Genomic DNA, 27,755 nt, shown 5'->3' on the forward strand with positions numbered 1-27,755 from the left:
TTTCAGTTAGTCTCAAAGGTGCTACAATATTTCTCTACATACACAACCTAGGTAATCACAGATAAGACAACCTGCAATGTTTTTGGACCATTTAGGTTGCTTCCCATCCAGGGGCCAGTGCATTTTACTGGCTCACAGAATTCTATGGGGGATATATTCATAGACGTTGGTGGTTACAGTGTGGATAGAATGGCTTATAGATAAAAACAGAGATGGAAAGAGGCTAATGACAGTATGGTAGCTAAGTCGTTGTATCACTCATATTTGTAAGGTCCAATTTGTTGGCATACTAAATTGCTGAAAACCTTAAAGTGGCAAGGAAAGCAACTGAAATGCAGGAAGTATACATTTCAAGCTAAAACAAATGAAATACAACACTGAATTCACTTGAAGGTCATTCCATAGTAACAATGCCAGTGAAATAAATACAATATCATGTGATGGTCTTCTGTATGATTAAATGGCAGGTGTTTCCTACTACTGGCCACTCAAAAGGACTATCTGCAACGTGTCATGGATTTGTTTTGGAAGTCATTTTGATAGTGAGGAAATCTGTCATACTGAAATCAAATTGTTTGTGATTACTGTGACAACATCCAAGCAGATGTATTGGAAGTATCTTATTTTTACATTTATTTAGATCACTTTCAGTTTGTTTGATGTTGTGGTGTCAACAGCATGAATATCTTGTCAAATTGCAGTGGGGAAACTGTTAAATGGATTATTAATGCATTTTTTGAATGAGAAAGTAATGCTGTTTCAGAAGGCAGGAGTGATTAGGTCCCTCTAAATTTGGGACACAAACAGGTAATGCTTACAGCTCTTACCTAATGTCTAATACCACTTTTATTTGAATTATGGTGAGAAAAGTGTTTGCCAGATTAGTGGATTGACAATAGCTTGTGGGGTGGTGGTGGTGGTGGTGGGTGGGTGGCGGCGGCAATTATTTGGCAATGCCTGGCCTCCTCATTATTGGACGGACAACAGAGTGTTTCTCAAAGGAAAATTCTGCTAAAATTGTACTGTGCACTGTTTCTCCCACTACTTACCTGTCTCATGGGAAATGCAAAGTATATAGCATCACAGTGGAGATGTACATGTGTGAGAATAACTTTGTGTTTTGGCTAATCCAGTTCCCTAAATCAAGCTCTCCTTTTGACAAACAGGAAGGAAGCAAATGTTTAAAACTCTAGCTATACCTCCAATATTATATTTCCTTACAATTCAAGACAATTTTTATAGAATGCCAAATAACATACCATTCCTGAAGTTCAGGAGAAGGAATGAGGCCTGCAGTTCCATTTTTTGAATTCTCCAGTTTACCCTGCCACCAATTGTGATCATCTTTGCTAATAATCTGGATAATATCACCAACTCTAAATCTGATGCCAGCTTCTTTGCAGGGAATGAGGTCGTCCTTTGCTGGGTCATATTCAAATTGTGCTCTTACATATATCTATAAAACAAGAGTTTGTGATATATTGTAGTGTCAATATGGTATGAATTGGTAAATGGGCTGATCTGTAATGTAGCTACTACATACTGTCTGCATTACACTTTGGAAGTTATTAGGTATCAGAAGTAAGAATGAAGGGGGGAAAAATCCTAAAATGCTGAAAACAGTTGTGCAGAATAGCTATGTTGATGATTAATATGAACGTTATAAAATTATATAATGTTCTATTTGTCATGTGTTCCCTTCCTTGTTATGCTTTGGGGATGAGAACAACTTATTTGTTTGCATTACAAAACTTTTTCTCATTAGTCAAAATGTGAAACAGAAACCTGTATTCTTTTTGTATCATAATGGAAATTATTTACTTTAACTATGAAAACTGTACAAATTAGAATGATATACATAGTACAACATTGTTGTCTGATAAACACAAACTGCACATTTAATTATAAATTATAAATCACTTCTAGTAGTCCAAATATTTATTTTCTTCATTAAACCTCATTGGGGGGAGGGGGAGAGAGAGAAACACCCCTCTCTCTCAGTTTTAATAAACCTTATCAGGTTTATTAAAGCCTATCAAGCAGTTTGCAAATGTGTAGATAGCACAGACATTATATCCATGTGTGCAACACAGGCAAGGAGATCTGTCCTTTGCTTGCAAACATCAAGTACAAGAACTGTTACAATGCAGCAGAAATTAATTATTGTAAGATTTCTAGGGAAAAATGGTTTTCCTAAGAAAATAATGCTGTATTACAAAGAACCAGGCTGCATAAGTGCTTGAGAAAACGAATTACTGGGACATGTTCCTCACCACTGATCAACGTGTGTGTGTGCATAAATTAGATTATACATTGTAAACCGCTTAGGGAGTACTTAAGTGCACTGATAAGCGGTATAGAAATGTATTTGATATTGCTATATTGCTATAAATTTGCCTTCAATGCACCTACTGACTTATAGCGATCCCATGAATTTCATATGGTTTCCTTAGACAAGGAATACTCAACAATACCTTTGCCAGTTTCTTCCTATGAAATATAGCCTATAGCACTTGCTATTTATTGGCCACCTCCCATCCAAGAATTCATCAAGGCTGATCCTGCTTAGCTTTCAAGATCAGACATGATCTGATGATTCAATTGCTATTATAATTTCTAGACAGGAAGAACAGTTTGCTTGGATGTCTAGGAGATAATTTATAGGAGAAATAATGGACCGAGAAGATCTGGAATGATATATGCCACCATGTTATATTCTGCAGTGACTGCTCTGTTTGCAAACCTGTAAGTCTACTTTGCCCAGAAGACAGATATCAAGTTCAATAAAAATGACCTGCAAGAATTTGAGCATTAAGAGGCACTACATAATGTAGGTCAGAAATAGCTGTCAATCATTTTTGAAATGGCATGGCAAACATGTCATATAAATTCTTGTGAGTACTGAATGCATTTTCATTTGAACACGATTACAGTGATACTTGGAAGTAACTACAAGAAAAACAGATATCCAGCATGATATCTAGGGATGATGGTTCACAATTTCATTGTAGCCCGCATATTTACAAGTAAAATATTACCACTCAACTTATATGTGTGGTCCAACAAATACTTAATGAACCGCACCATTAGTATGGTATGTATGAGCAAATGTATGAGCAAATGTGTGACTCATCTACTATTGTTAACTTCAGAATAGCGGTAGAGATGTCCTATTTTCTGGGTGGAAGATGCCAACATTTTCTGTTTAGAATATGTGAACAGGTATGAATTCATTACATTCAAATAATTCAGCTGTCTGAACAGTTCATCCAGATTCTGCTAGGCTATCCAGATAGGATGATTCAGATACCAATGAGCTGAATGCATCTCGACAGAGACAGGATGACTAGTAAGAACTACTTTCATAGAGCCAATAATAAAATTACAATGGGTTCACATAGCTGGTTTTATACTGATAATTCAACTAGTCAACCATTTTCATACTTTTCTAAAATACACAAATTCAAGATTAATATGGTGTTGTCTGGGATGAAAAGAATTAGGTACTATTTAAGGCAGGTTACAGACCGCCCGTTTGGGGTGGTCTGCACCCGCCCCTTTCCCCGGGGTATCGGGGCCTCAGTGGCTAGAACGGCAGCCGCTGAGGCTCCGATCCGCCGCTTTCCGGGCTGCGGGGAAGCGGCAAAAGGCTGCTTCCCCGCAGCCTGGAAAGGGGTGTCCTTGGGGCTTCAAGCCCCAAGGACACCCCATGGCGGCAGGGAGGAGAAGAAAGGGGCCGCTTGGCCCCTTTCTCCTTTGCGCCGCTGGGCGCAGCCATGTGAAGGCTGCGCCCAGTGGTGCAAACCAGGAAGGAGCTTCGAAATGGCACACTAAGGGCACACTAAGCGCCCTGGCGCAGAGCGATGACGTCACATCCGCGCCGCCCCGTATAGAGGCTGTGCAGTCGTGACGTTGTCATGGCAGCGGCCGTGGAACAGCCGCCACCATTTTGTGCATGCAGAGCGCTCACTAGGGTTAGGGGTGTGTGGAAGCACCGCCCCTTCCTAATCCTAGTACGCGCTCTGCGCGTACTATATGGCCCATCTATAACGGGCCTATGTTTCCAATGGCCATGAGAATCACTATGATAAAGGCACTATAGATAGCATTGGTACATTTTTACCAGTGCATTGGTTATAAATAGAATTAATGCAACAAATCTTTAATATTTACTATCTGAACCAAATTTCTCTTACAAACAAATATTACAGTGGATAGTTTGCATAAAATACTAATCAATGTAGAAAGGCAAAAGTCTTTCTCCCCTCCCCACCACCTTTGTTCAAGTCTGAGTAAAGGACATTTAGGTGTCCTTTCAAACAATCATGTCTTGTTGATCTGTACAAACTAACATTTACGGTTTAAAAAAATTCTGGCCAGTTTCTAAACAAAGATAATGAACACTGAACATTAAATCATTATAGGATTATAGGAAAAACCATGATGGATCAGAGCAGACTATCTGTTCATTCCATTGCCAACACCCATGGGAAGCCTATAAGCAGGACCTGAATGCAACAGCATCCTCTTGCTCATGCACAGCAATAAGTCAAAATTCCTTGAATGTGAATGTAAACACCAAGAATATCCTGCTCCAACAGGAGACAAGGGGAGTACATATGCCTGAGAGGGGAGTGCATTTTGCTCAAGCTGGAAACTGATTGTACACTATACTAAGTGCAAACCAACTCACTAGAAAAAATCTCAAACACTTCCTCAAGGCAAGAAAAATGTAGAGTTTACATGACGTAAACTACTTCTCAAACAAGCCAATCCCAGCCACATTTACAAAAAAGTTCCACTGCTTTCAACAGCATGTATTTGCTGAAGTCCAGGTCTATCAAACAGGACAGCAAGACTGGTTGTGCATGCAGGCTGAAAGAAACAGCCCTGCCCCATTTCAGAACTCACCTGTTCAGACAATGCACCTGGTCAGAATGAGAGGAAAATGGAACCAACCTGTGTTCTGGGGCTTAACATAGGAGCAAAATAAAGCCCAGCTTGGCTCTGGCCCAAGCTGGCAAAAGTCAACTATCACACATGTGTGCAGCTTGTGCACTGGTGTGGAGACAGAATAATGGGCCAGGCAGCCAATTGAACCGGTGAGGAGCAGGCACTCTAGGATGGATGAGTCTTTGGTGCCTATAATTTTTATTGCCCTTCTTCAAATTGACAGCACAATTGTACAAGTGATCAGCTTTGATCCATTGCACAACCTGTGGGGCAAAATGACAACAGGTTACCTCCAGGCCTGAAGAAGAAGGCCCTCCCTCCTTGCCAACTGTCATCTCTTGGCCTGGAGGGAGTGAAAGGACAGGCCCAACGCCATCTGCCTTGGTCCAGGCCTCAGAGGGAGAGAAGAACTGCTGGACCTGATCCCCCTTTCCACCACCATTCCCTTCTCCTTTTGTGGCATGTCTTTTTAGATTGTAAGCCTGAGGGCAGGGAACCATCTAATTAAAATAATAATTGTAAGCCGCTCTGAGAGCCTTTAGGGCTGAAGGGTGGGGTATAAATACCATAAACAAATAAATAATAAGTATCTTAATTCCAAATATATTTTAAATAATTTAATGTTTACCCAAGCACAACTGACCCATTAAATCAAAGCAATTTATATACAGATTGACTCACCATCTATTAACTGAGTCAATGAGTTTGCACTATCAAATGGAAAAAAAAAATGGCTAAATTTCGAGTGTTGCATTAAAAATATATATAAACAAGAATAAGTGGTGCCGTTATAGCTTTAGGCTATATCCAGTCTGTTTTTCAGTGGATCATATTCAGAAAATTATTACAAAGTGTCACAGACTAACACTATTGTATTAGCTGTTACTTTCTGTAGTGAGTTCTTTATTTTATTGTGCATAGAAGAGGAATAAAGCTTTCAGTATTCTGACCGACACTGAAAAATGTTCCACACTCATTTAGTACTAAATACTTTGCAATAAATCATACTGACATAGGATGTTGTGGTTGATTCTTCTCTTTGGCCAGAGCTTTTTCCTTTTAAGAGGGCACCAGGGGAGTATGTTAGCCTGCAGCTGAAGGGGACAGGCTAACACCTTCTTTATTTACTGAAATCACCACATGCAGAACTTAGGATACCAGCTATTATTTCAGAATTGCAAATCTACTCCACTGCAGGAATTTATAAAGTGCACAACTAAGACAGAAAATGCAGTACGAAACAACTACTCAAAAGCAACATCTGACATCTGTAAATGGAAACTAGGTAGCAGGATGAGATCCCTTCACTGCAAAACAGCTTCTTTATTCATGCATGTGAACAAATATGAGTGAATATTTTTTTCCAATATTTGTACTTCTGTACCTTGAAGAAGGAGTAATTCTGAGCAAAAACAATTCTGAGAATGAAAAAGCAGTGCCTTTTCCATCAAGACAGCAAACTTTAGAGGCTGTTCCTATTTTTTTTTTTTAAGTTGGGAAGATATCTATATCTAGGTGTCATGTGGATTTTCAGCCAAAAAGCTATGATGCAAGAATTAAGTTACTTAATGACCCTGTTTTAAGACTTATGTTCTTCTCCCCAAAACAACTAAGAAATAGAAGTGGTCACACTGTATTCGATACAGTTTCAGCATATATTAAGGCAAAAATACTCAGAATACATCAATGTGGGACAAGAAGCTCTTAAGTATTGGTAATACATAAAAATTATATTGAGAATAATAATATGCAACTATAAAATGAAATGTGAAAAGAATGCTGATGTTAACATGCTATATGATAATGAATACAGCTACTATTAGTAACAAAACAAATTACAACCACAATTCATATTACAAGGAAATGATACTATGATGAATCAGCCATGTAAGAAAGGCAAAAAACACAAACCACTTTAAGGATTAGGGTCACCACAAAATGGAACATTGAAGAGTAAGGAGAAAATCCTACAAAGTAACTATGTTAGAAAAGCTTCCACGGAGAATAGCTATTCACCTGTCGTCCTTTTGGTTGTGTTGTTGATGGCAAGTCCTGCAGAATAAAGCCAACCCAGGAAAAGAAATTTTCATTTTAATTTGAAAGTAGACAATAGTACCAGAGCAAAAAGCTAATTTGCAAGCATTAACAACAAATGCATTTTTGGAAATGATAATTTAATAGGACAAATGTCAAACCCAGGCAGTTTAGAAGCAAGCTGAAGAAAGCTGATAAAGTTTAAGCGGACAGAAAATGTGTTTTAATAAAAATTTCATCATCTTAAACACAAAAGCACCTGTAAACAAAGGACCACCTTTTTTGCCTTAACTCTGTAATTGTTTTCCTAACAGTACAGGTATTTCAATAAATATTATTATAATTTGAAAGCTAGTATGGCTAAATCATATTGCTTTGTAACTATTTTATAAGTTGCTTTAATGAATGGTGCTAAACCAATGTATTCTTTCAAGCTAATAACAAATGCAATATTTCAACAGTTATAGAAGAGATATTTAAGTTACGAGAAACTATATAGATATAACTACCATTTGTTAGCTTAAAATACGTATGCTGCCATAAGATACAAAAAATATTTCTCAAGGAAGATTTCTTTACAGGTGCTTTCTAATGTTTTACTATATATGTTGAGAGAGAGAGAGAGAGAGAGAGAGAGAGAGAGAGAAATGAGAAACAATAGCAGTGTCATTGGTTATGTTTACAAGTACCTTTCTGCCTGAACATACGGCTAAAAAGGAAGTACTATGTGTTAAAGATGTGATGTTAATAGCTTGGCTTATAAATGCAGTCTTAAGCCAGTATCTTTTGCTTTTCATAACCAGGCAAGGCTCATATTTCACAAAATATGTGCACATACCACAACAGCAGAGGACACACCAATTCCTTAACTCAGATAGCGGAAACCAATACTGCAATCTAGAGAGTTTTAAAAATAAAAATGTCCAGGTCTCAAAAACCCTGAATACCTGCTATGCAAATATTTTGCTTGAAAACACCATTGGAAAGTTTAAAATGGAAATTAGTATTTTTCCTTAGTTTTGAGCAAATCAGGATGAAGATAATGATAAGTATTTCAGGGATGAGTGAATTTTGACATCAGAGCTGAATGCAACTCATTAAAGGGATTTTAATGAGAAGATTACACTGGTGAATAAACCCTTGAATGAAAGAAAATGGGGAATTAGACTTCTAAGTATTCTTGATTTTATCAGCAGAACAAAATTTTCCACTGAACATGTCATCATAACAGGAATGGCAGATGAGCACCACAAGATTTGAATACTCTCTGTCTGGAACTGGAAGGTCTTACCGAAACAGAATTGTTAATGCTGCTATGGCCATTAGCTGGGGACTGTCTGGATGTAGAGGGGGAATCTCTCTGAAATAAGACACAAGGTTCATTATCACACAACACTACTACAGAATACAGACATATTTAAATCAACAGTTATATCCATAGGCTTATAACCAATTAATTTACCTCTTCATCTCCAAGAGGTTTCATATTTTAAAAAAGCACAATACAACTACATGAATATCTAGTGTTTCATAACTTGCAAAGTAGTGTAATTTCTTATTTATAAATAACTTGGTAAGGTCTCCTTTTTTCTCACTATAAGAAACCATTTATTCTAATGTGTTTTCCCAATATTTGCCCAGCAACACGTCTTGGAAAACAGAATATGGTATTGTAGAGTATGTGCATTGAACAGGAAGGGAAAGAACATTTTGGGGCTGTATCTGTTTTGAAGAAACCCTGGTATAGTCATTCTGGTATGTATGAACAGGAAGGGAAAGAACATTTTTGGGGCCATATGTGTTTTGAAGAAACGCTTTGGTACTTATAATACTATGGGGATAGCATCCTACTCATTCATCCATTCATCTTTATCAGTGGTCCCCAAATATTTTTGGGCTAGCACACCCTTTCCTCTTGGAGAACAACCTTAGTGCCCCAATGCCCATTTCTTTCAACAGCCAGCTGGCCAGGAGCATCTATCTCAGCTATGGATCCAGCTTGTCACTCCTCTCCTCCCCCCTCCATTTTCTCATGTGTAAATACAGCAGCAGCAGTGGCCCAGGCCTGTTCCTCAATTTTGTTTGCACTGGCCTTGTAGCCAAAAGAGGTCTGTCAGTTTGGTTGCTGCTTTCAGAGTGACTGGGTGCAACAGGAGCAGTGCCTAAGCAGTGACCAGGCAGTTGGTCACATTGGGAGCAGCAACCAAGTAGCTGGGTGAGCAGTGTTTGAGAAGTTTGATCATGCCAAACTTGTGGCAAAGGCCAATGCAGGCAATAGGATTTTTGGCTGCTGCTTGACCAGCTGCTCAGCTGTTGCTCCCAATGTGACATGGTACAAAGGGAGTGGCTTCTCACTGGCAAGGAAGGATTCTCAATCCTTCTTCATCTGGGCAGAGAGCAGTGCAGATGGCTTCCCACTTTTCTCCCCAGCAAGGAAGGCTTTCAGTCTGATAGAGGCAAAGGATTCTTTCAAAGAATCAACTCTGGATATTCCTTTATCAGAGATGTGCCTTCCCCACACAGCTTCAAGTTGTCCCCCCAAACATTATTTCTTCTGTTACCTCTTCTCTTGCAACAAAAGCAGCAACAGTAGCAGCAGCACAGCTCCAACCTGCCAGCCAAATCCTAGCAAAGCTCACAAAGCTTAAGCAGAGTCTCAAATGTAAAAGCTCCTTTTAGTCACTCTCCTGGTGCCACATGCTCTAATGCCTCATCTACACCATGGTTCTAAAGGCTGCTGGTCCCCCTTGTCTTTCTTGTGTGTCAATACTTTGGCTGAAGGCTCCGCTGCTGGCCCCTCTTCTCTCACTGCCACCCGGTGTGTGCGTGTATGTGTGTACCATCCACTTTGGGAATCACTGCTCTGTATAATATGTGGACCTATGATGCCTTTTCAGAGTTGACAAAGGAAAACATTAAAAAAAAAGATAGCTCCCTTTTAAAAAACTCAAATAGTATAAATTTAAAGCATGATATCCCCACGTTAATCTGTGTATACAATAGATTAACAATACATAGATTAACAATACACAGATTAACATGGGAATCACTCCTCCTCACCCAGCGTCACACAGTATATATATATCCACTCTCTTCCAGGTTAGCACTCTCTGAGGATGCCATCCACAGATGCTGGCAAAATGTCAGGAATAAACTCTTATAGAACATGGTCACATAGCCCGAAAATAACCCACAAAAAATTATGGATGCCGGCTATGAAAGCCTTCAACTTCATATTAATATAAACTGGTAGGATCAAGTAAAAAAACAAAAACAATGGAAAGTCTCACTATACTTAAGGATTGTAAGACACACTGAACATCAGGCTATTTGGATTACAAAAAAAGCAAAGCATCTGATAGTACCAATTAATATAACAGATACTTGAAATGCTACCTTCTATAATATACATTTAACTGAGCATTAAGACCTTTTTCACCATTGCTGCTTTGGTTATCCCAAATAATCAGAATAGAGAGGGCAGTTTTGGTACCCTTGCTTTTGGAGCACCATCTTTGTGATCTTTAATATACCAGATACAGAACTTTTTATTCATTTATGCTTTTAAAATTGTTTATGCATCATAGTCCTAGCCTTTATTAACTATGTTTAATGTATTTTTGGTGAGCTATCCAGGAAACCCATCTTATGAAGTAGCTATATAAATATAATAAATTAATAAATGATACAATCGGGCAAAAAGTTGAGGAATCTCTTAGAGGCAATGGCAACATGTGTCTCCTCATATTTTATACTTTGTAGATTATGAGGGAGATGTTTGTGATATATGGCAAAGTAAAGCTGGACATCAAAACTATCAAGTACTCCCTTTCCTTGTGGCATCTCTTATCATTGTTATCTCTTCCAAAAGCTGCTATTTTATTTAAAAATAGCACTGGGACTTTATACATACATTTGTGAGAAACCAGTCTGTTCTTTATACAGCTTGTTTTATAACCACTGCTTAATAATTAAGTAGGGAAACTTTACAAAGAAATTCTACTCTAGAGTAGAGAACAAAGTTTGATGGAAGGTCCCTGTTTTTGCACTTGTAAACATATTAGCTAAATGTAAGATAAGATAGCTACTTGGTGTTGCTGGACAGATATTCTAGACACATGCAAAAATGCAATCAGACTAATAAACATGATACATGAGAACGATGCTTTGTTAAATGTATGAGAGAAAAAGCAGCATTTACACGCACTCTGTTCTGGAAGTATAGTGGATTTCTTGATTTCAAAGATGACTCGACTTTCAGACGACAAGACACTCAGATAATTAAATTCATCTGAACCAGATATTTAGTATATGTTCATATGTAGTTTATATAACTACTCTAGACCAGTAATTAATGTTTATATTGTACTGACATTTCTAATTATTCTTGACATATTGGTCATTATCCTTGACATACTGTCAGTGCACACACAGAAGCAATTTCTAGGAGTACGAGTGGGAAGGGCACAGTCCCCCTCTCCTGTAACTCCCATGTGCCCTGAAAATTTTAAAGATGTACTCTAGAGGGCCAAGCAACAATCTGAAGCATATTGTAGCACTAAAACAAGGATGCAACAGGGAGAGTGGGCTGAAAAGGCTGATGCTATGATTAGCGACATGTTGAATTTACACTGCTGTATTTTCTATTTCATAAATTTACTATATCCTTTTTGCCGGGAGATCACCAGCTATTATTAACACCCACAATTATCCAGTTCTCAGTATAGTGTTTTTATTAAAGTCTGTGACACACTATACATCCTGTGCATTAGTGTATTTCATATATACTACACAACACTCTTTCAAAATTTCATTTCAAATATACATTATTTTTTAAGATTTTATTGATTTTATTTGAAACAAAAATATTTTAATTTGGAGAGTAAATGATATATAAACAAACTCACACTTGGAAATCATTTGTTGATAGCATAAATTTTGGGGCATTTATCAATAACAAAGAAAGCCGTAGTGCAGAAGTGTGTAGAAAATTCTGACCATGTATATTACGTTTGAATAGGGGATTTCAAAAATCAATCAATCAATCAATCAATCAAATGAAGTACAAAATGTGAAATCTCCTTCATAAAGTTAGTCTGCTTGCAGAGAGCAAGGGAGTCTTGCATAAGTAAAACACGCTCAGATTAGGGTGGGAGGAATACTGTCTAGAACATATTTGAGTTCTGGCAATTTCCAGTTTTTAAGAAGTTTAAGAACTGTTAAAGCATTTATGGTATTCTGTGTGGCCTCCAGAGGGGGCATAAAATCCCTTCTGACCTACCAGAGTTGCCCACCCCAATCTAAGCCAACTCACTAGTTTAAAAGTGAGGCTTTTGCTACATATATGAAGATATGAAACTGATAAGCAACCTGTAGAAACCAGTGGAACAAATATGCACAACAATTTCAAATGTTCTTTTGTAAATAATTAAATTTATTTTCTGTGTATCTATGTCATTTCCATTCCCTTGCAACAAGTCTGTCACTTGCAGATCATCACTGTCTGGCTAAACACTATGCATTCCTTTCCTCTGTGTATTTTGCCTCATTCTCAGATCATTATCTTTTGTTCTTTTATTTCCATGAGTAAAAATGCAACTCAAGAAAAAGATTAGTTTATAAAAATGAAAAATGTGCTATTTATTCAAAAATGGAAGGATACTAATATTAATATTTTGACTAATGATGACTGGCTTCTTAAACTGCATGACCTAGCAGAAATGGACAAGTTGACTTGCTTTTTAAGACAAAGAACAACATCAAGTTTTGTTAAAGACTGGAAACCTTCATCAGAGTATTTAAACCAAAGCCGAGGAGATTTATATATCATTAGGCTTTGAAGATTAATTTAATTAAGATTAAATACTTTAATACAGTGGTAGTTTTCACCTTTGGGATCTCTCCCCCTTTGTATCTACATGTGGATGCCACATGTGCCCTGCAATAGATATAGTATATGAATAAAAATATTTTGTTTATTTAATTCGTATTTTCATTCACACATTCATGTATATTCATATTTTAACATTTTATAAGGAAAAAAAGTAATTCAAATTAGAACAGTGTTATTTATCTTACAATAACCAGAAGCTCACAAAAGTCATGAAAACTCTCACAGAAGAGCTATACTTCTTGCTCTACAAGATATATCACACTACACACTACAATCTATCACAGATTGCAGTATTAGAGGGTTCCCTAATATTTCTGAGCTGTTGGCATGCAGGGAATTTTGAAAGTGTGTTGTGGGTGCTCACACAACGTGACTAACTTGCCACTAACAAAATAACCATATCTCAAAAGACAAACTGGTAAGACTGACATAACTGGCCCAAGAACCAAAGTACAAGGCAGAAGTGGGACCTAAGCTGCCAAAATACATTCTTTTTAAAACTGTTTTCTTCTCATATATACACATTTCATAGAAGGCAAACTGAAGACGTTTATAAAAAAAGTGTGCTGGGGTGGGGGCAGGGGCCCAAGTGCCAAATCACATATTTTCTCCCGCAAAGCAGAATAAAAGACTGATTTCACAGAAGTCAAGGCTACACAAGAATACTTGCCCATATCCATGCCCACTCTGCCCAACAAGTGAAACACACAAGAACAGAATACAGGAATAACCCATCACCTCACTCCTTGTGCCGCCTTTCATCCCTAGGAAACTCATCATCACCCCAAACTACCCCCCCTCCCGGATGCTGAAAATGAAAACACAGTTTTACCAGCCACTTAGACATGGGGTCCAGAGGGGACATAAAGCTAATGAAGGATAACACAGCATCATTTTGTAGCACATCATCTTAACACTAAGTTTTGTTTTTTTTAAAATATTTTTTAAAATGTAAAAAAAAAAAAAAAAAAAGGAAGAGCTTGGTGATCACCAAGTAAATTGTCTATGGACATAGAGCTGCCCCATGAATCCCAGCATTCCAGCATAAAATGACAATAAAGACAACAGATTCTGTAACATATAACCCCTAGTAGACAACAAAAAAGTATTGATAATGAGTTGGTGCAAAGTCTCACAGAAAAGTTTGTATTTGGGGTCACTTTTTAATGTGGTGCTTTCCTGCTAAGTTAGAAACAGCCTTTACATAGCAAGAGTCTTTCTGTTAACAGAATGGTACATTTGGTTCTAGACCAATGTAAGTGTTTCTTTTAAAAAATTCAAACTTCAAAAGTAAACAGCACCACACATTTCTAAAGCTCAGATTTAAAAAAAAGTGAAATAAACTGGATGCTGTTTTTCAACTAGTATATGAATAAGCTGTATGGAAGAGATATGGAATGTGAGCTCTTTACAGATATTAGATGAAAACTTAGGACCCGAACAGATAGGCCAAAATAAAGCTGCTTAGGGTCACTTTGGAGGTATGCTTTTTAAATGCTGCATCAGAATGAATTTATTATGGCACATGGCCAGCACCAAAATATAGCAAAAATACAAAACATGTAACATCGGGTGTACTGCCGTAGCACAAATATATCAACATTCTACTCCCAACGAAGATGTGTATCTTCTATATATCCAAGTAGAAGGGGAGAATGCCCACAGTCCCATCCCCCATAGCATCACAAAATTCACACAGTATTATAAGACAGCTCCAAAGACACAGGGCGACAAGCCGGATGCCCAGGCCCATTAAGGCTCCATTTCCACCCTTCCCTCCCTGGAGGAGCAGCTCCAAAGACAGAGGGAGACAAGTTGGACGCCCAGGTCCATAAAGGCTCAGTTTCACTGTTTAAATGACACATGCATCTTAAGAGGCCGGAAGTTGCGCCAAAGCTGCTTTGGATTGGAGCATGGCTTTAGCACAGCTTCTGGCTTCTTAGGATGCATGCATCATTTAAACAGCATACTTCCAAAGTGACACGAAGCAGCTTTATTTTGGCATGTCTGCTTGGGCCCTTAGATTTCTTTTAAATGAGGAGTCAAAGTGAAAACAGATTGGCGAAAGAAGGTCAAATTGAATAAAAATAAATTTAACTCCTTATAGATGTTTAGTTTTTATCATGTGATAAAATCCTTATCAGTTTATATTGTGTTAATCTAAACTTTTTGATTTCTTTTTTAGGAACAGGTGGGCTTGGTGAACAAAGACATCTGAGAAACAAAAGTTTAATATGAAAAATGCTTAGATTCAAAGTCTGATTACTCAAATCGAAGTCTATCTTGAAGGATTCTCGAAACAGGATTTTCTCCCGAGGCCAAACTATTATTAATTTGCAGAATGCATTCAGTTAAAGATAACCATGTTGTAAACACAACAGTTTTCAATTTATGTTGAGGATTAGTTGCAGAGCTTGAATTTATTTGACTGTATCCTAAATTGAATATTATACATTCTGTAAAAAAAAAAAAAAAAAAAAAAGCCTTGTAAAGCAATGTCTGTCACTGCTGATCCCAGCAGTTCAATTAAGCCCTAGCATGTATTATTTACTATTGGAAAGCAAATTTCTAGTCAAAGGAGCATATTCAATAACACTTTGACTTGTCTTTAACTTTGCCTAAAATGGATAACAGTTAGCTGTTAGTTTCCATGGACTTTGTATCCACTGATTCAACCATCCACAGCTTGAAAATATATATTTTTAAAAATTCTAAAAAGCAAACCTTGATTTTGCCATTTTATATAAGGGGCATCATTTTACTATGCCAATGTATTTAATGGGACTTGAGCATCCATGTGTCTTGGTATCCATGGGGTGTGCGTGCCCTGGAACCAAACCCCAGTGGATACCAAGGGACCACTGTAAAAATGAAGATAAGAAACATATTTCCTGCACTTGGATGCCTCAAACAGGGTTTCATTTAAAGGTAAATGTATTCAAGAGCACCCTCTGGTCCTTTAGATTTGGTCTCACCCTTTGGTCCTCCAGACTTTTTTTTTGGGGGGGGGGAGGGGTTGGCTTACAGGTTCTTTGCAGCTCACCAAGGAATTCCCACAAAAGAAGAAGTCACCCTCCCTCTCTCTCTGTATATATAAATGTGTGTGTGTGTGTGTGTGTCTTTTTAGCCAAAAAGGGGGTCAAGCTACTTCTCCTGGAGCAGCAGTCTTTGCTTCTACACTTCCTTCTACACCCTCCCAAATGTTTCCACTAACCTAAAGAGGATCCCAAACTGGAAGTGAAATATGGATGCAATTTCTGGTTTTATTTTCAGCCACAATTTGATGCATCTTTATCTGGGGGCATGGGAGAGACTGGCTCCTGGATTCCTCACTTGGAAACCCATGTTGTAGATCTTTTGCTTAAACTCCCAGAAGCCCCAGCCAGCATGGTCAAGGATACTGGAAGCTAAAGTTAAAAACATCTGGATGATCAAAAGCTGAGAACTGATAGCCTACAGTCTTTGTAGATTACCAGGCCCTTCCCACAAAATACATATTTTTCCATTTATATCATGTCTATCTACATGTCAAGTTACTTGGTTTTGAGAAAGAATTCTATATTTTGTAAAGACTCAACAGTATTTTATACTTGGAAAATGTGGTATTTTCTCTAAGAAACACATTGATTAAACCTAGGTTTGTTAAATGGGAAACATGCATAAGTGAAAATGTCATGGGCCTAAATCCAGTTGTTAATTCCAACTACAGCAGACCTCTCAAATTAACGTAATTTATGTAACTGCTGACTTACCTAGGGCCAGAACAGACTGGCAGAAAAAGATGGCGCAAACCCCCAAGATGCCCGGATGCCAGCTTCAGTCTGCCCAGCTGCCCACACATGTGCTGACTTCCAGGCACTCTGGTAGCTGCGGTGCGGGCGGAAAGCTGGCTTTTTGACATCCAAAAAAGGAGTGGCTCTTTGTTGATCCTTTTTCAGGTGGCTTCACAATAGTTTGGGGCCATAGTGTGTAGTTGCTGCGGCCCCAATCTGCCCTAAGTTCAGTTCTACTATACTTGGGACTATCAATCAATGTTAGTCTGCTAGTTAATATAGTTCATAATATTTTCTGGTGACAGCAACACAACTTCTCTATCTCTATCTCCTTGCTGTTTTATAAGTGTATATATTTATATATGGGTATACATCTAGCCCATTTCCCCAATGGACAGAGAACAACATATGTAGTGCATGCCAGAAGGCTAGACTTTCATTAAAATTGGTTATTCTGCCATTGACACAGAAAAGACCTTTGTAGGAATATTGTATAATTACCTACTATATTTTCTGGTGTATAAGACTACTTTTTAACCCAGGAAAATTTTCTCAAAAGTCAGGGGCCGTTTTATATGCCAGGTGTCGTCTTATAGGGCTGAAACCTCTGAGCCGGACTGGAAAATCTGCGATCGCCGCATATGGTGGAGGGAGCTCAAAAATGTCCGCGCCCGCATACCCTCTGTATGTGGTGAACGTATGAAAGCATCAAGGGAGATGCTGTACAAGTACAGTAGAAGAAAATCTTGGAGACAGGGAGGGCTGGGCAGGCAGGGAGAGCTGACCAATCCAAGCAGGCTTTGTATAAAAGAGGTATTCCTGCTAAGTACCTACATGTCATAAGCATTTGAATTAAAATTACCATATTGAAATCAAATCTGATTTTTTAAAATTTTTATTTGGTGTGCGTTGGAAAAGGGGTAGTCTTATACGGCGAGTATATCCCAAATTCTTTATTTTAACTGGAAAAGTTGGAGGTCGTCTTATATGCCCAGTCATCTTATACGCCAGAAAATATGGTAAATGTGCTTTTTACAAGTATTAAAACAAAACAATTATATTTCAAAATGAAATGATTGCCACTTTAAAGACACCCATACAGGAGGAAGAACTGATACATTTGAGCATGCAATATTTTAAAGTATGACATCACTTACATAGTATTTCTCCCAGTTTGTTTGCTAAGTAGGAAAAACATCCTTTCTTAAAATGAATTTAATCAAGAAAAATCTATCAATACATATTTTATAAAGAATCTTGTTTTAACCTTAAATAATCTAAAACAAGCAATTATAGCATTTTACATAGGAGACATGAATAGAATATAATCCCTTTTAGTTAAACAAGTTAAACTGTCCCCCTGTAAAGAAGCACAGGTTGAATATCCCTTATCCAAAAAACCCAAAACTTATTTAAAGGGTGGCTGAGACAGTAACACTTTCGTTTTTTGACTGTTCAATGTACACAAATTTTGTTTTATGCACAAAATTATTAAAAATATTGTTTAAAATTACCTTCAGGCAGAGACGTAGCCAGGATTTTAGGAAGGGGGGGCAGACTAAGTGCCACCATTATAATGGGGCTTGGGCGCGGTGGCGCAGCAGCATGCACCATTCATTTTTCTAATGGAAGAGGGGTGTCCGGACCCCAAGACACCCCCCCCCCCCAGCTACGTCCCTGCTTCAGGCTATGTGTATAAGGTATATATGAAACCTAAATGAACTGTGTTTAGAATTGGATCCCATCTTCAAGATATTTCACAATGTCTATGGCAATATTCCAAAAGCTGGAAAAAAAAATCCAAAATCTGAAACACTTCTGGTCCCAGGTATTTCATATAAAGGATACTCAATTTGTATTAAATTGTTTTAAACTGATACATTTTAGAATTGTAGGTTATGGAATGTGAGGGGAAGCCCCAGTCACACTTAGAACAATAATCTCTTTAACTATTTCTTGAAATATTTTGGTTCATAATTTTCAGAAAGAGGAGGAGCCTACCTGTAAAAGATATCCTCCCCATCATAACATCTTTAATAAGAACTGAAACAACACGCAGGCATCTGACTAACATCTCCAATTGTTTATTTTTCCTTCTCCTGTTTCATTTGTAACATCTTGCCTGATGAAGAACCCCATGGAGCTTCAAAAGCTCGTAACAAGTATATTGTGCGTGGTTTTTTGTGGTTTTTTTCGGGCTATGTGGCCATGTTCTAGAACATGGCCACATAGCCCGAAAAAACCACAAAAAACCATGGATGCCGGCCATGAAAGCCTTCAACTTCACAGTATATTGTGCACTTCGGTTGGCCAATAAAGGCATCACTGATGGATTTTTGTTTGTATTTGTCAAATGGCCAACACAGCTATCCCTCCATGTTTTCTATCCCTGTTGTAACTTTAAAATAATCTTAGTATTTAACTTATTTACTCCTTCAGTTGAAAACCCATTGTGACAAGTATCTTACTTTGAGAGTTACAGACAATTGAATTATATTCCTATTTACAGCATCCTATGTATCTTCACACATACTGCGTTTTCATTAAGTTGGCACCCAGATCCATTTTCTGATCCCCTATTAGGCCTTTGTCCTAAATGATGATGTTCCATTTGTATATTCTTTTAAAATATTTCATTTTATCCAAGTCCTATTAAAAATTACGTCAAAAAATTAAAGTATTGCAAATTCCTACTTCAAAAGCAAGCAGTAGGCCACAAAGAAAAAAAATCACTAGTCTAAATCCAATGCAAGTCTCAGCTAGAACAAATCAACTGAGTCATTGCAACATACTGCATTCCACAGATTTAACAAGTCTACTTTCAGTACGACCAACAGTTGGATTTAGCCCCATTGTGTACAGTATGGAACAATATCAAGTATCTCTACTCCTCAAGATTTTTAAAGATTCCCATAAAACATTTCACTGACAACTTGCTGTAGAAAATGAGAATAACACCTAAATGCAACTCACTATGGAATTAAACTAATGCACTCTTCAAACTGAAAAGTGAAAATTTATAACACACTAAGGCTGAGTCTCCTTTATCCAAAATGCTTGGAATCAGAAAGGTTTTGGATTTCAGACTTTTTGGAATTTGGAATATTTGCATATACGTAATGAAATATCTTGGAATGGGGCACAACTGTAAATATGAAATTCAGTTGTTTTGTATACACTTTAAACACATAGCCTGAAGATAATTTTATATATACTACTTTAAATAATTTTGTGCATGAAACCAAGTTGGTATACACTGAATCGTTAGAAAGCAAATGTATCACTGTTTCAACCAGCAATGTGGACAATTTTGGATTTTGGAGTATTTCGAATTTCCCGATAGGGAATACACAACTTGTATAAGTACAGAAACTGTGCAGTGACCATCTTTGATTTTGGAATTGGAAGCAGCCAAAAATTTAGTTGCCAATCTGCAGATAACCAATAATGGTCTCTATACTCCTCACAAGTAAAATTCTTCCCCTCCTGCTTTTCCTCTGATTATTTTCATCTATCCCCCTTATAAGAGATTTGATTTCCCAGACTCTTGTTAGGTAAAACCTTCTGTTTCATAAAGTGAGAACTTTAAACAGAAAGAATTTTGTAAACCCACAGGTTAAAGTGAACTCATAGTTTATCCATTTGTCTTTGAGAAATCATATTTTTAGCTTGCTACCCCTCTGAATAAGATTACAGCAATATAGCCTTGTTTACTCTTCATAAATCTATACTGATTATTTTATTGGCATTATAAATAGGATGTTTTCTGCATTCTTTAATCCTTGTTCTTCTAAAGTGTTAAGCACATTTTTGATCACATCCCCCCCCCCACATCAGTACCATGTACTGGATATAATCATAATAACCGATTATTGTTTTCATGTTTTGATATTTTGCAAGGCATTTCGAGCATGTATTTGAGCATTTTGGGGGAGGTGAAAGGTGGAATATAAATTCATTATACTATTCAGTATATGCTTTTCCTAAGTATTCCTGATACTTCTTACTACTGATTAAAATATATTACAAACTGTACATATCACATATCCCAATTACATATTCATCTTTATTGGGGTTTTTTTGTGTTTAGCTATTTCACCTTCTCTTCATTCATCCTGTCTTTCTGTCAAAGTTTACACTTTTTATATTAACAAATCCCCACTTTTTATTGTTATTACATAGCCTATAATATACTTGATTCCCTGCAACATTTTATTTTGGTAGAACTATTTAATGATTGTTACTTATTTTGCAGTGGTGACAGCTTATAGCTGATCATTATTTGCTCCCACATGATAGCACTTTCTAGTTAAAAGCTTGTCTTTATTTTCCATATTTTTTAAAAAAAGATCTTGATACCATAACATGTCTTGTTTCAGAATCACCTTAAGCTACTTGTATGCTTTGCTTTTCTCCTTCAAGTTTTAGTTCTTCAAGAAATCATCTGTTATGATTTTTTCAGACTTTTCTACTTGCTTACCTTTACCATTCAGTTTCCTATTTATGTTCTTTTCTGTTTTTCTTTATACATTCTGTATAGCCCTGTTCATATTATAGGTTACTAAAGGGTATTTAATGAGTTGATGTAATGAATATGAAAGAAGGGCGACACAGTAGGTGAGCAGAGCTACTCTTCTGTTCCGTTATCTTTGTTGTAAAATTGGTGTGCGTGGTCTAGGAGCACAGGCAGAAACAATTTCCCAGAAAGCAATAACATTCAGCCATCAGCAGCAGTTAGTTTCAGAACTGAGAAGAAAAAGGCATCATAGATTACATTCATTACCTCACATGAAGAAGACTGAGTGCGGTAACTTGGCACAATCTTGAAAGTGATGCTACCTCGCATTTCCCTCTGGAGTAAGAAAAATATTTGTTTATTAAAACAGAGCACACAGAAGGTAATTCTTCAAAAGTCTACATATCACATTTTGTACCAGCAAGATGTTTCTGTATTTGTAGTTTTAACCTTCTTTTCTCCCTAATTTCCTGGGTTACTTCAGAGACATTTATTCATTTCTAAATTTACATGTTAAACAAAGAGAAAATAATTTATATAAAATATTAAATATACTGTAATATTACATTAAAGTCCAAAAATAGAACTGGCCAAAAAGGATGCATTTTGTAACTTAAGTCAGAATTTTTATATAACAATTATTAGATAAAATCTATGGCCTACTCATTACTTTATATAATTAATTTTTATTTCATAGCACCTAAAAGCACATCATACTCCACTTGATAGAATCTATTATTCCTTTAAAAACTAGGGTGAAAACATATTCAAAGAATGGTATTATTTTATGAACTACAAATGTGAGTATACATGAGAAACAAAAAGGCTGATGAAGTCTTACAAAAATAAAAGCTGCTTAGCAGAAAGCTCTGAAAATAACTTCCTGCCTGTACTTAGTATCATTATTTAGATTATGTTTTTGAGTGGTCTATGTGTAGTTATTACTTCCACTTTAAATTGAAGTGTTAGTCATATATACTCAACAGTAAACAGAATATGTACTTGACCAAACTGGGCAATTTGCTTCTAGTGGCTATGGCTGGATGGCAAGCCAGGAATTTGTAAAAACCCCAGCTTATCAGTTAGAAGCAGATACTTGTTTCTCACTCGCTTGTTTGTACTGGGAAACTTTTATTCTATGGTTTATCATATCATCTGAACCCAGGATCTTTCGCCTCTCTAGTTTGTTTCTTTGCTTGTGTTTAGACATCATGATAAACAAATCATTGAGCAGTTGATACTGTATTTAGCTGCTCTTGCTACAAGCAGGAATGGTCAAGCAGGTACTCAGGAAGTCAGGTTGCTCCAGGTCCCTGGCTTGTGTTATCTGAGCAGATTGTATTTTTAGAAATCATTTTATAAAAGAAAAGATTAGTGTTGCTAAATACTTTTTGAGCCCTATCTCTTAAATTCAGAAGGCAACAGAATGCTCACACATTTTCTAGAATTCCAGAGAAGCTTGATTCCCAAATTTCACAAAGAATCATTCTTGTGCATGCTGCCCTGCTTGAGTCCTCTGCAGAAGAAACTTGTAAATAATTTAATTTAGTTTTATAATGTAGGCAGTTGGGAGGGTCAATAATTTCAACTTGATTTGATATGTAATACATTGTTTTTAGATGTTGTAACCTGCCTTGATTCCCCTTGAAAAGGCAGGCTATAAATAATAATAATAATAATAATAATAATAATAATAATTGGGACTCCTGATTTAATAATAAAATAATAATAATTTGTTTTATTTATATACCGCTATTCCAAAGATCATAGCGGTGAACAGCAAGTAAGCTAATTAGCAAGTTGAAGATTTAGTTGAAGTCAAAGTTTGAAGTTGGTTTGTCTGGAACCAAAAGGCAGTACTGGATTTAAATATAACACTAAGGCGCGTTACAGACCGCTGAAAAGTGGCGGCCTGCACCAGCCCCTTTCCCCACCGGATCGGGGCCTCAGCGGTCAGAGTGGCAGCCGGTGAGGCCCCGATCCACCGCTTTCCAGGCTGCGGGGAAGCGGCAAAAGGCCACTTCCCCGAGGCCTGGAAAGGGGTGTCCTTGGGGCTTCAAGCCCCAAGGACACCCTGTGGCGGCGGGGAGGAGGAGAAAGGGGCTGCTTGGCCCCTTTCTCCTCTGCGTCGCTGGGCGCTGCCATCTAAAGGCTGCACCCAGCGATGCAAACCTGGAAGGAGCTCCAAAACGGAGCTCCTTCTGGGGCTGCGGAAAGGTCGCACTAAGCGCCCTTGCGCGGCCCCACTACGTAACAACCACGCCGCCCCGTTTAGAGGTGGCGCGGTCGTGACGTAGTAATGGCAGCGGCCGTGTGGAACGGCCGCCGCCATTTTGTGCACACTCTGCGCGTCCTAGGGTTGGGGGCGTCCGGAAAGGACACCCGTTTCTAACCCTAGCACGCGCAGAGCACACACTTTTAGGCCCGTCTGTAATGGGCCTAAGTTTTTTTCTTGCCAGTATGGTTATTAACGATCTTCTGCTAGTGGAATGAGACAAATAGGAACAATCAGATTCTCTGGAATTCTGATTATTTTGGGTGAAGGTAGACATTTTTTATGCAAGCAGAAAGGATCTAAATGACCATTCAGGCTTAGTGGCATCACTGGGATGTGTGTCTGTGTGTAGCAGCACCCCAGGAGAGGGTTGACACCCAGTCGGGCCCCACATAAAGAGGCCTGTACTGCAGTGGTGAAGGAGATGCCCAAGTACACCTCTCCTGAGTTTACCATGGTGGCCGAGTCGTTCTCCCAAGGAGTGACCTATGATGCCACAGTGAAGGATAAGCCTGAGTATGCCCCTCCTGGCTTTGCTGTGGTGGCATCAGCTTCCCCATGAGGAGACCTTCACCTCAGTAGCAGCAAAAGAGCAGGCCAAGCATGCCTCTCCCAGATTTGGATGTTTGGCTGCCACTGCCCCCTGGCAGTCCTCCTTGCACCAGGTGACACCAGGAGTGGGGATGTAACTGATCAGACTATTAAATACATTGCTTTTCAGGAGCAGAGAAAAAGGAGATATTTATAGAATCCTAACAAACAAGAATTCTTAATATTTGCCATTATCAGTATCCTTAAACTGAGTGGGGTGGGGTGGGATAGTAAAATCCATATTATGATACCTTCTTTCCCACTTTATTTAGGGAAAGAAATTAGAAAAGACAGAGAAGACTAAAAATGTGCTCTGAGCCCTATCTATCTATCTACCTAGCAATCAATCATCCCTGCAAAAAATAAGCCTCCAATACTGTCTAACAATACTGGAGGCGATGATGCATAGCTCACATCCTCAGACTCTAAGTGTCTCAGCAAACAGAAAGTAGGCACAATGAATTTTCATTTCTATGTTAAAATTTAGATATATTTAGTGAGTAAGATTTTGAATACTTACAAGCATTTTTTGCAGCTGTTCCACTGTTTGATTTGCTACACTAATTCCATTTATTTCCCGAATTTCATCCCCCACATGAAGTGTACCTACAAAAGTTACAGAATAAGATTGTTTAAAAAATGCCAAATTTCAAAGAACAAGGAATGGTAATGCAAAGATGCTGTAAAAACTGATGCAATCTGGCAACAGGGTTGTCACTATCAGTACTACTTCTCTTCCTCTTACATGGTTCTCAACAGGTTTATGTGTATTATTTTAGGGAACTGCAGTATAAAAAATTATTATGAAATTCTTGGATACTACTTGTACTTGAATTTTATTATCACTAAATATATGAAGGTATGCTTTTTGGCATAATGAGATGACCACTCACTATAACACAGTTGCTCCTGACATGTCTCTAGACAGGTGTGATTTTTTTTTTGCCATTGTTAAACACAGAAGGGGGAACATATATAACAGGGGTAGGCAACCTGCGGCCCGCGGGCTGGATGCGGCCCGGCGAGGCCTTGGGACCGGCCCCAGCCCGGTCTTGCTGCCGATTGCTGCCAGGGCTTTTGGCGTCTTGCACAAGGGGCATGGTGGGGCAATTGTTTATAGAAGCCTCAGAAACATGCATTTATCTTAACATTTTTAAAAAAACCAACAAATTTTTTCGCATGTCCTCCATTTTTTATTTAAAAAGTGCCCTCCATTGGAAAATTTTGTCCTACATTTGTCCCAGTTTATTTATTTATTTAATTTTTAAAAATGTATTTAATTATTTATTTTTTGGCTTCGGCCCCCCAGTTGTCTGAGGGACAGCAACCCGGCCCCCGGCTCAAAAGGGTTGCCTACCCCTGATATAAGACGTGAAATGACCCGCCCTCCTCTTCCATGCTGCTTCAACAGTTTTCAAGTAGACTCTAGTCTAAAGCTGAGTTAGCCCATGTCTTAATCTGGCTGTATTGAGTTTCAGAAAATGTTTGTTATGAGAGTACAGAACAGATAAGTTAGGCAACTATTCTCAGAGGAAGAATTACTGTATATACTCATGTATCTGTCTAGAAATTTTAGTAAAAAAATTGACCCCCCAAAAACTAGTCGACTTATCTGCAGGTCAACGTACGTACTTTACATTAACTCTTACTTTTGAAAAATGTAATTATTTCCTTCTTAAAGGCAAAAGTATAATGTGTCCGGAAACCACTTACACCTTCTGCTCTCACATCCATCCACTCTTTAGTGTCGAACACAAACAGTTATGCCTGTTGGAATTTTGTAAATTCTTTGGCATAGGTTTCCTTAGATTCATTCTTCACATCCTTTGTAACATACCCATAAGTTTAACCTTCAACTTATTCACAAGCCACATCAAAATCCATAGTTTTGTCCCCAAAACCTGCCCTCGATTTATACATGAGGTTGACTTATAGTCAAGTATATATGATACACCTAAACCTTTGACACCCCATCTGTGCTATACTCACTAACTCCTTAACAACTTAGCTGAGGGAAAAGAAGAGCAGCCAGGATAATCTCCACTGTGCCTGGGCCCTAGTAATTGGTGAAAGCTCCTCCTTCCAATTCTGGCCGAAGAGGAAGAGCAGCTAGGCTTATCTCCATCGTGCTTGGGCACTAGTGTCTGGTGAGAACCCTGCCCTCCAGATCCCACTAACATTGCTGTGGCATCTGCAGGTGAAGAACAGTATTCAGGTAAATCTTCATCATACCAGTAACTTCTGGACAATTCCACTCCTCCCCGCCATCCCCTTTTCTTTACTTGTGGTGTCTTATTTATATTGTAATCTTGAAGGCAGGGACTGTCAAACTAGTTATTTCTAAGCCACTCTGTGGGGAGTTTTTGGTTACAAATATAAGTGCCTTAAATACATACATACATAAATAACAATATTTGCTTGCTTTCAGCCTTGCAGTCAGTAACTGCAATTCTACCGAAGGACTTATATGTAATAAGTTGTGACAACAGGGCTCCCTAGAGAGGCATGGGACAACAGCTACTAAAACATTTTCAGCATTTTATAATCCTTTGGACACAAGCCCAAATGACAATTGAGCACTTGAATACTATCAAATAAATGCTGTGTTAATGTTTATGTTTGTTTTAACATTACCTTGCCTGTGAATCATTCCTCCATGCATAATTCTTGCTACAATACAGTGGTTCAACTCATTCATTTTTAAAGTGATACCCTAGTAAAACAGATCAAATAATTTAAAAGTCAGTAACAAAACTGTTTAAGTACTTCAACCAAGTTCAGATGGTTGATTTTTTTCCCTATGAAGAATATATCCCCAGAATATACCAATATGGTAGAAATATGATCCAGAACATCTGAAGTTACAGCTGCTACTTGCCAACCACAATTTGCATAAACATCCACCCACTGCACTTGCACTAATTATTGCCAAAACATCAGAAATATGATTTGATAGGAAATCAACCATGGCCATGGCAGCTTAAACATAACTTTCACGCAGCGGAATCCTCAATTCACGTTACAACTGTTTTTTTTAAAGTCTCATCTTACAACAAAACGCAGCCAATTCTATTCAGAAATTTAAGAAACTGAAAAGTTTACATCAGGAATGCAAATGTTTAGGTCTTCCAGTCATTTTGGTCTATAGCTCCTACTCAGCACAGCCAATGATAAGGGACTATGGGAGTTAGAGTTCAAAACATGCAGAAGGGTAGATTAACCTCACTCTGTTCTACATCTGCAAATAGAAACCAGCTGTGAGTTGCTTTGTTAGAAACTAAAGTTCTAACATAAATAACTCCCAAATAAACAAAGTATTTGCTGTTAATAAAATGCAGCTATGAAAGATCAAATTACAAACCTATCCAGAAAGATTATTCAAAAAGTAAATTTGGACTTCTATAATTTGGATCTTAAGTCTTTTTCCTGTATATTATATGATTCTGTACATTTTTGTCAGTAAAGATGTTTTACACTTCTAGAGGTTTGTTAATGCCTCCCAATACCTCCTCTCAAACGGAGTTCACTGTTGGTATTTATAGTAACGTTGAGGTAAGCAGTCACACTGTTCATGAGAAATTAAGACCAAATGTCTGTTTCGAAAGCTGTTAAATGTTATAAAAAGAGAAGTTGTACTTACCATGGATAGTTATTCTGGGATGGCAGGGAGAACAATTCACTTCACCGGGTTTTACCCCATACACCAACTGTGAGACGGGC

At 37.8% G+C, this 27,755-nt stretch overlaps 1 protein-coding gene across 14 annotated transcripts in view; it reads right to left on the bottom strand.

Annotated features, from left to right (window-relative positions):
- Positions 1-27,755, bottom strand: part of CASK (calcium/calmodulin dependent serine protein kinase) — a 202,563-nt gene that overhangs the window by 25,077 nt on the left and 149,731 nt on the right. For 4 of the 14 annotated variants that reach the window (XM_089511875.1, XM_089511882.1, XM_089511874.1 and 1 more), the window contains 7 exons: positions 26,670-26,748; positions 24,556-24,641; positions 21,437-21,505; positions 17,811-17,834; positions 8,279-8,347; positions 6,970-7,005; positions 1,260-1,456 (listed from right to left, as the gene is read on the bottom strand). In XM_089511875.1, coding sequence (XP_089368001.1) covers positions 1,260-1,456; positions 6,970-7,005; positions 8,279-8,347; positions 17,811-17,834; positions 21,437-21,505; positions 24,556-24,641; positions 26,670-26,748 — 560 coding nt within the window. The remainder of the gene's footprint in view (positions 1-1,259; positions 1,457-6,969; positions 7,006-8,278; positions 8,348-17,810; positions 17,835-21,436; positions 21,506-24,555; positions 24,642-26,669; positions 26,749-27,755) is intronic. The other 10 variants (XM_089511880.1, XM_089511878.1, XM_089511876.1 and 7 more) reach the window with 5 other exon arrangements.

This window comes from Sceloporus occidentalis, unplaced genomic scaffold (genome assembly GCF_023333645.1).
Source record: "Sceloporus occidentalis isolate IW3139 unplaced genomic scaffold, rSceOcc1.0.p SCAF_2, whole genome shotgun sequence".
Taxonomy (NCBI): Eukaryota; Metazoa; Chordata; class Lepidosauria; order Squamata; family Phrynosomatidae; genus Sceloporus; species Sceloporus occidentalis.